Source organism: Austrofundulus limnaeus, unplaced genomic scaffold (assembly GCF_001266775.1).
Source record: "Austrofundulus limnaeus strain Quisiro unplaced genomic scaffold, Austrofundulus_limnaeus-1.0 Scaffold64, whole genome shotgun sequence".
Taxonomy (NCBI): domain Eukaryota; kingdom Metazoa; phylum Chordata; class Actinopteri; order Cyprinodontiformes; family Rivulidae; genus Austrofundulus; species Austrofundulus limnaeus.
Genome location: NW_013952466.1, coordinates 1,983,941 through 1,993,418, shown reverse-complemented (window position 1 = coordinate 1,993,418; position 9,478 = coordinate 1,983,941). Strand labels below are relative to the sequence as shown.

The 9,478-nt window shown below is 42.4% G+C and overlaps 1 protein-coding gene across 1 annotated transcript in view; it reads right to left on the bottom strand.

The window, feature by feature from the left end:
- The window catches only part of foxo3b (forkhead box O3b), a 45,596-nt gene that overhangs the window by 35,192 nt on the left and 926 nt on the right, over positions 1 to 9,478 (bottom strand). Inside the window, exon 2 of the mRNA XM_014010008.1 lies at positions 8,603 to 9,323. Within this exon, the coding sequence (XP_013865462.1) occupies positions 8,603 to 9,136 (534 nt within the window). The 5' untranslated portion in view covers positions 9,137 to 9,323. The remainder of the gene's footprint in view (positions 1 to 8,602; positions 9,324 to 9,478) is intronic.

Here is a 9,478-nt window from a genome sequence, read left to right as displayed (position 1 = left end):
GATTGTATGGGAACAGCAGATAATCTGAAACTGAGTAAGAGCATCCCGAATGAGTTTATGATGATTTTTCTTTCATGTCTGCAGCCTCGCTGCCATTTCTCTCATCTTTTTTTTTTCTTTCCTGCCTTGCTCCTCTGACACAGAAAGCTTTAAATGAAGTCAATTAAATGTTAATCAGGGATAGTAGCACTGTTCATTTGTTGCATACTCGGTGACGCCAGATTGGTGGAGTGGTGTAATTGAAAGAGACGGGCTCAGGAAAAAAACAAATTAAAACTTTAAAAGCCAAGAGACACGTTGCTCTGCTAAATTCAGACGGTAACTTCTGATCTGTATAGAAGACTCTTATTAGGGCATGAGGGCTGGTGTTTAAAGGGATCCCTGATTAGTTGTAACATTAGATTTTATTTGATAAACATTTATTTTAACTGTAAAATAAAGACTGTAAAAATACTGTAGGCTGTTTAGTTTTGTAGATTTTTAAAAATATATTTTAACACGGGCAGAGCCTTTTTATTTACACACAAAGCATTCTGGGTAAATGATGACGTGGATTGATCCTCGGTGTGAGCGAGCAATATCCACCCTGACAATATCTGACGATTGGCTCTTTTAAATGAAACCAGAGAGCGTTGACAGAGAGGAGAAGGTAGAAATGACTCAGCCTGTAACTGAAAATATAGATGGAGGACAACAGAGCTGCTTCATGGAAGAAGAACCTCAGCACTCAGCCTGTAACTGAAAATATAGATGGAGGACAACACAGCTGCTTCATGGAAGAAGAACCTCAGCTTAGCCTGTTAGCCTTTGCGCTAGCACCTACGCTATATTGCCTTATATGTATTAGCTCAACGCTAGCACAACAAATAAGCTAAACTGAGGTCCTCCATCCAAATTTTTCAGYTGCAGRCTGAGTCATTTTTGTGTTCCCCTCTCTGTCATGTGGATGGAGGACCTCAGTGACGAGAGAAGAATGTGTAGCGCTGAGCAAATACATGTGGTGATAGCGTCGGGGCTAATGCTAAAGCTAACAGGCTAAGCTGAGGTTCTTCTTCCATGAAGCAGCTCTGTTGTCCTCCATCCTTATTTTCAGTTCCAGGCTGAGTCATTTCTACCTTCTCCTCTCTGTCAACGCTCTCTGGTTTCATTTAAAAGAGTCGATCATCAGATATTGTCCAGAATTGTGAAGATTAACCTTCAGGGTGGATATAGCTCGCTAGCAGCCTCGCACCGAGGACCTATCCACATCATCATTTACCCAGAATGCTTTGTGTGTAAATAAAATGGCCCCATCCGTGTAATACAATTTTGAACTTTTAGTTTAAAAATGATAAAGACTGAACATCCTACAGTATTTTTACAGTTTTTTATTTTACAGTTAAAATATATGTTTATCAAATAAAGTCTAATGTTACAACTAATCATGGATCCCTTTAAAAAAACACGTCAACACATATAGAAATGCAGCTGCAGGCAACAGCATGTCGGTCTGTGTGGTGGTGAAAGGAGTCGATTACTGGGGGAGGTGGCGAAGAGACAAGGGGCCCAGATCAGCTGCAGTGTGGTTATCAGGGACACTGAGAGCGAGAGGTATGTGCGAGCTGACTGCACACGAGTGGGTGTGAATACGCAAAGCTACCGTGGGTTCACTGGGTCACTCTGTTATCAGCTGTCCACCAAAATGCACGTCGTCCCCCAACCTGGTTGACGAGTAATAAGTTGATATGGAAATGGGTCAACCTCCCAACAAAGGCATTTCTCTGCACGTTTGAACACAGCAAAACGTCCACAGCTGAGTCGTAATATTCCATTAAATAATCATTAACAGCTTTATTGACTTGTAAAAACTCGTCTTTGATGTCTAGTCTCATATTCTCTGCCAGTTCTACATAACACAGAGGATGAAYCCTGATGAATAAAGAATTAAACCTGTTTGGTAAATCTGCTACAATGCTGATTCTACCRTTTCACCGCCACATTGTAGCTGCAAGTTTTGCTTATCCAGACAGAAAATGGGAGCCAAGGCAGGGGGAGTGTTATTCCTAGTTCCTACAAGTTTTTTTTATTCTTATTTTACAGAGTTAAGCAAACACTAGAGAAATATATCTATAAATAGGTTTTCCAATCCCATTGGGATTTTTGCTCTTTGTAAATGTTTAACTATGTTTCAAAAATAACTTGGCCATTTTTTAAAAGGTTTTCTCTAGGAAGGTCAAAGTGTAGGGTCAGCTCCAGAGCTAAAACAGGGAGGAATGCAAGACGTGCTTTCAAGGAAACAACGGGACACTTAACCCTGCCTCCAACCAACGCAAGCCAAAATAGCACATCATTCTGTTACACTAAGCTGTGCCACGTCTTTTGGGCTTTTTCTTTTTAGCAGATAATTTACACCACTTCAGACGTACACTTTGCTTCAGTTATCTGGCTGGAACAGGAGAGGCTTTTTTTTTTTTGCACCAGCAGGTGGAGAAGATCAGTGTAATCTGATGTAACAAAAACTGCTGAGCAAATGCCTCGGGGGTGGTATGAGGGTTGCTTTGATAGCAACATCAGAAATTATGGTTATTCAACAGGTTCTGCAAAGATAATAAAACACTATCATTCATCAAGATTTGCTTCTTTTTTTTCTTTTTTTTTTTGCAGACATAAGCAACGTCAATGTTGAGTCTGAGTTTATTTAAAATCCCATTAGTGTTGACTGCAACAATATCAAAGTTTTAGGCAAAAGTGCTAAAACCATGTTGACGATGATTCACAGAGTTTCATCTCAATAATATCGTAAAAACAACAACAAAGTGCTTTGGCGGCCATATTGAATAGGATTGATTCCAAAAACTCATTAGCTGTAGATGCACACCAGATGATTAGTTTCTAGAGGTTTTATTAAAATGTGTTCATGAGATATTTTGCTAACGTTAGGAAAAACACAGGCAAAAACATTACTGCCTCCGGCCTTAGCAGGTGAAAATAAATAACGTTGTGGTTCTTGATAGTCTTTGACAAACCCTTATTTTCTTTTTTTTCTGTTGCTTTGCAAGATTTAACCTTAATGCACACGGAGCAAAATTTCATTTGAAACCCAGCCCCTATTTTTAGCACGCGATCAGTCTGTTGGACACAATTGTTTGGATTTGAGATGTTATCACAGGCTGGGCATGTGCAGGCAGCCGCTTTGTCTCTGTGTGTCTGTGTAACACACAAAACACTCAATAAAAAGCCATGACTAAGTAGAGCCGTTCTGAGCTTTATCTAAAAATACACAGAATTTTTGAGGATACTTTCTCATCATCTTTTTTTTGTTGTAATGACTAAAACAAAAAAGGAGGCCAAAAGATTTATTGCCTTTCATTAGAGCTATACTTCAGCGCAGCAAAAGCCAAGTTACAAGAAAACGGCTTTTTGCCCACAAGAGTCTTTCCCATCCTGACAAATGAGGGAGCTGGCAAGAAAATATTCAGGGATGGAGTGAGAGCAGCGGGAATGAAAAAAAAAAAAACAGTTGGGTGAAAATGTAGGAGAGACACAGACTCTGAAAGGAGAGTTAGCCTTTAGCCAAGAACAGGCCCCTTAAAAATTAATACAGTGATCTGAATTCATCCCAAGAGCACTGAATAATTGAGAAGCATCTTTCAGGAGAACAGATCGTACAAAAAGTGATGTAGGTGGCGGGAGAGAAATAAAATTCAAAAAATCTGCAAAATTTATGATTTTAACAAAAACAATAGGATACCTGAAAAAGTGCTTGCTTGTATGTTATCTTCACATATTCAAATTAAATATATCCACAAACACACTGGTTGGTAAGAAATGATCAAATTTATGTTTTTTTCCTCTGTGGAGCTGAAATCAACTGTCAGTAAACAGCTTACATAAACACATTATTAATACTCATATTAGTCATGTTATTGCTAACTTGGAGCTTTTAGGAAATCTGGAAACTGATGAAAATGACAACAGTGACAGTCTACAGTTACAACTGAATGTGAAGCTGTTTTATTAATAACTTCTACTGAAGTTCTGTTGTTATACCCTTGACATAGTTTTCAGACTTTTTGTAACGGATCCATAAAGCTGATGAGTGAAAGAATCGGAGCCCTGACCGCAAGTTCAGCCAACATCTTTCTAAAGAACCATAAACCAGCTGTCACCACCAAGATCTTGTGGGAAGCGCAGGTTTTAGTTCCATTTCATGATCCCATTTATGACTCAAATTTCTAAATATTTCAGTTTTCTGGGCTATCTTTGGTCATCTAAGTACAAAATGATGATGTCATAGCCCCACTTATAATCTAAGCCACCTGAGGGCATCCTCTTCTTTTCTGTTAACAATTAGCATTCGGCTTTATGCACATGCTTTACGCCTTGTGTCCTGCTTTTGTCCCKGGCAGCAATACAGCACCACATACAGGTCTGGTATAGTTACTGCAGCWGTCGATGGTTTTGAGTGGCGACAGACATTTCTAGAAACTGTGTCGATGTTCTTTTTAAGCATCACATAAAAACATTGACATAGGCCTAAGTCGATCCTTCATTTATTCTGCAGTTAACCAAATTTAGAAAACAGAAACAGAAAACAGCATATTTGTCTATGCTTTTCAAGATAAGCAGCAAAAACTGTTTAAGAGCCTTTTGTGTTTGGAACCACTAGGGCAATTTTTAAATGGAAATCTAAACAGAACAAAGCTCAACTCCATCAAAGAAAAAAAAATMTTTGATTGGAAATGGAAGTAGAACAGGACCTTGAAGTTTCCTCTGCCTGGAGCAGGTGGGTTCGCATCACTCATCACCCCTTTGGCCTGAAAACTCCTCCACTGGGAATCACAGCCAGAGGGGGGATGTAATACACCAATTTAGAGCAAAGCTTCTTAATTTACTACCCTCCATTCCATTCTCCTCCCTCTTTCTGCCCCCTCCACCCCCGTTCTCCTTCCACTCCCATTTTTATTGCCTTTTTGGTTCAGTTACTCCACGGTGGCACGGTGCCAGATCTATCTGGTTTCTGATTGCATTTACTGCACACACACTCCTGCAAACTCGCTCAGACCCTCTACCTCCCACCTTTCTCCCCCAGCTAATCTTTTTTTTTTTGTTGCAATTTTCTTCAACATTGTAGGATTTGCCTTGGCAGTCGTCACTTCATACAGACAGAGCTTTTCAGAGCTTCACTACATCTTTTTTGTATTTGTTCTCTGTTAATAATGATTTTTCACATTGCATATAAACATCAACATTTTTAGCACAGTACATGTTGATCGTGAATAATTATGAAGGGTTGCTTTTCCGATACGCCCCCAGAAACAATCAGAAGGGGGCAAAAGCGCCAAAGAGTAGGTTGGCAGTTTTTAATAATCGGCTGCAGTTGTTCCACGCATGAACCTGTTTTTCACTTCATTTAAGAACAGCACCAGCTAATAAACAGTTCAACTAAAAGAACCTGACGATCACCATACTTGTTGCAGTGTAAGGCGAGGTAAAGATTTATGTAACCTAATGGAGGGATTCTAGTTAGGAGGACTAATTTTAGAACCAGAGTTTTACGGTCCTCTGTGATAAGCCTGAACATGACCAGACAAACGCTCTGTAAGGAATATGTCCGAGCATGTCTGTGAGGGAATGCATACTGTAAGGCAGGTTTGGAGAACTGTGCTACAGTATGTGTGCCTCCTCTGTTCTGAGCAGCTGCTGAAATCTCTTTACCTCAAAAGTAACAGAACTACTTCTTAGCTTGCAAGGGGTGGCTACGAAGAGTGTATTACAGCAGGATTGAATAACACTACAGTACAAAGTTCAAGACAAACACTCCACTACACACAAACAGGTGCACCTTAATCCTCCTTTATTCAGACACGCTAAGGGTTCTGTGAATTTTCMAGTCGTAACAGCCTCCCCGTTACGGAGGGGAATCAGGAATCCTCTCATCGTAAATGCTGGAGGAACTTGTTTCGGTCCGTAGCTCATTAGCTCCAGTAGCTGCGTTTCCAYTGCAAATGTGTGCAAAACTTTGTCGATATTCTGTTAATGTTGAAAAAACAGTTTTGCAACTGCGGTGTTTCCATTAAGTAAGAAATGCTGTTAAAGTCACGTGTGAATACGTTTGTTCTCGCATAAGTCATCACAAACATGGCAGCAATGGATGTAAACCCATAGCATGTTGCTACCATGACACTAGCGCTCATCATCAGAGGAGACGTCGGCGTCTTTTATYGAGGCTTTCCAGCGACGAGCCCCTACTTGGGAGCGGCTACGTATGCTGTGTTTTTGGGAAATTGTAGTCGGTGAGTTTACTATTTTATCCTACTTCTGTGGTATTACTACTACTTCTGCTTCCTGCTATCTTCTTCGTCATCATCTTTTTCACTGGTAGAAACAGCCGGTTGTTGATCACGTGACGCCCGTGATGCGAAAAAAGTGTTTCCATTGCAGTTTTGCGAAAAACACCAATTTTGATACGGCCGAAATACCACCTCATCCTAGCGCAAAAACATTTTGTCGAAAAACGTATTTTTTTTTCCGAAATTGACGTTTCCATTGAGCTAATTTATTTTCGAAATTCTAATTTGCGCATTTTCATGGTCAATGGAAACGCAGCTAGTGACACTATATGGTTTGAAGTGCATCTTTTTCCCCCTAAAAGTGGAGATAAAATACCTGAATCACCTGACATCAGAGCTTCCTAAAGGCAAAGTCATACAAGAACAATTTGAAAAGAAGAAAGAAAAAGTAAAACACATGAGGTATAAATCTAATTACAAGAAACATTCCAACTATAGAAGCCATGACAGATGGCACTTTTAAGCCTGTAAGAACAAGGATGTTTATTTCTATTCTCAGCATATCCTTTCCTTGCTTCTAGACAAACTAAGGTGATAAAACAGTTACAGTTGGTCATCTTAACACACTTCTACCTGGGCTGATGACTAATATGAAGAACAACATCATCAAGATCCTTCTAGAGAAACCCGTGGGGATTATTTGCTTAGCAAATCTGTTCAACATGAAACTGAGGTGTTCAAACTTTACATCTCTAACCAGAGAAAGAGAGCCCAAGTCAGGCTCTGGAATAGTCCCCTTGCAGACTCTGCATGGTAAAATTATGGCTTTGTGGTCCGTTTATTTGCTTTGGTGAGGTTTTGTTGCTACAACCTAAACTTGTGAAATACAGACTTAAAAAGATATTCAAATCTTTTAGAGTGAGGCTTATGAGGATGTGCAGTGTATTCCTCCAATCTGTGGCCACACAAAGAGCTACCTACAACAGCTAAGACGTAAATTGGTCACAAACTTTCCACAAAAGGCCACTTCAAGACATCTGAACTGCTGATTTAACGTATCATCTTGAAAGATCAGGATTGAAACTTCGGCAGAAAGCTTTGTGATTAGAGAAAACCGGTCCTGAGCGGAAAGTCTTCCTAGAGGGCACAGGTTGTGAGCTCCACCTCCGATTTTCAGACCAGGACAGGAGTAACACTAAACCACCAACATGCCCAAAATTCCTGGAGTAATAAGCCGTCATGGTGACAGTGAACTCGGCCTTGACACACGAGGCCTTCTCTGCACTTCACTGAAGCGTATCACATACCTAAACTCGAGAAGGCCTGACAAAATATTGCCCGACACCCCATGGGACTAAGATTTCATCTTCGAACGGGTGTTAATCTCCGCTCTTTGACCTTTTGTGCCAACCGCCTGCTCTTTTTCGATGCTCCCATGTGTTGTTGACCAGATCAATGGCTTTAAAAAAGAAGGTTTGCTCAAACTCAGGGCCACCCAGTAGTTATGTAATCCCCCCCACCCACCATGCCAGGATCAGCAACCTTGGTAGTTGCCTACCTGACCTATAAAGGGATTGATAACTTCCTGCCAAGGTTTGCATAACAAATGGGAAAGAGGCCAAAGCTTTGTCCTTATCAGTGAATTGGAAATTTACCTTGTATTCTCCAAGTCGTAATTTCATTATAGTCTCACAGAAACACAAAAATGCAGACAAGCTTGTGTTTCATAGTTTACAAATACACAAATACAGGGGGGGGGGGGGGGGGGGCTTCCCAGAGTTCACATTCTTTCACACAGCTTCTCTGTAAAATCATTTTGTTTACAGTCAGTCCATTAATAGTGGAGCTGCTGCTCAGTAGCTGTCTTATGTAACTGTAGCACAGCTTTAAAACAGGTTTGCAACACTTAAAATAGGCCACCTCGCTTCCAGACGAACCGGTTCGGTTTGTTTTGCTCCACTTTGAGCCCTGAAGCCATGGCATGCATCATCAACGTCTATGAAAAGACTGCAATAAAAAMAAAAAGATTCTGACTCAGATCACCTGAGCAGTTTGCAAATCTCTGAAGATGAATGCATGGAATATTCCAGCTCATATTGTTTTAAATATCAACCTGGTGCAGTTTTTGATTATTGCACTGTAATTTGAATTAATGATAATGAGGCATAATGTGCGCCATATTTCACAAACGCAAGCTCGTAAATCAGAGGAGGCATAGTTGTGTGAGCGTGACTGTTTCTGCAAGCCACATGCTTTTTGTTTTTGTTTTGATGGAGGAAGGAGGGGGGCCCTAGCGGGTGGGTGCTGCTGCTGCGTGGAGCGGCTCTTACCTTCCATCCTGCAGAGCTGTTGCTGTCGCCTTTGTCCTTGAAGTAAGGGATGGTTCGGACCATCCAGTCGTAGATCTGGGACAGGGTCAGCCTCTTTTCCGGCGAGCTCTCGATGGCTTTGGTGATCAGGTCGGCGTAGGAGAGATTCCCCCAGGCGTTGCGGCGGGACGACGCTTTCCTCGGGGTCTGCGCGGCGGCCAGGCTGCCGGGAGTCAGCGCGCCCGAGGYGGCCGGAGGGGAGTGCGCGGAGTGCGGGGAGCCTCCGCTGTCCTGGCCGGGGGAGGGGAACGATCCTTCGGTGACGGGGCTGCCGCTCTGGTCCGCTCCGGAGCCACGGACACGGACGGGGGTCGCGGCGTCCTCCTCGTCATCCTCTTCCTCCGGGATGATGTCGTTGCTGTCCGGTTTCACCGCGCTCGAATCCGGTCGCGGCAGCGGCCAGGTGCAGGACCTGGGCCGCTTCTGGGGCTCAAAGTCCGGGTCGATGGCCACATCCAGGTCCGGGAGTTTGCCTGGGAGCGAAGCCTCGGCCATGGTGACGATGATGGATGGATGGATGATCTCCAGACGCAACCTGGGTCCCTGCTTGACCAGTGACAAAGTTACAAGACGGGAGGCGAGGAGCTGTCAAAGTCGCGTCCCATGAATGCGCGCGCCCGTCCTTTCTGTTGCTATCCAACAGCAGGCAGCGAAGTCCCACGAGCCACTTTGTAATTAAYGCCTGTTGARGATGTAAGGAAAGTAAATAAAATGGGAATAAAACCCAAAATAAAAACAGCATCTAKGGGTTTAAATCTGGGAGCTGAAAACAACCCTTCGCGCACAAAAGCTCTGAATCCACCTACTGGCGATCACAAATCTCAGAGAACTTAACCC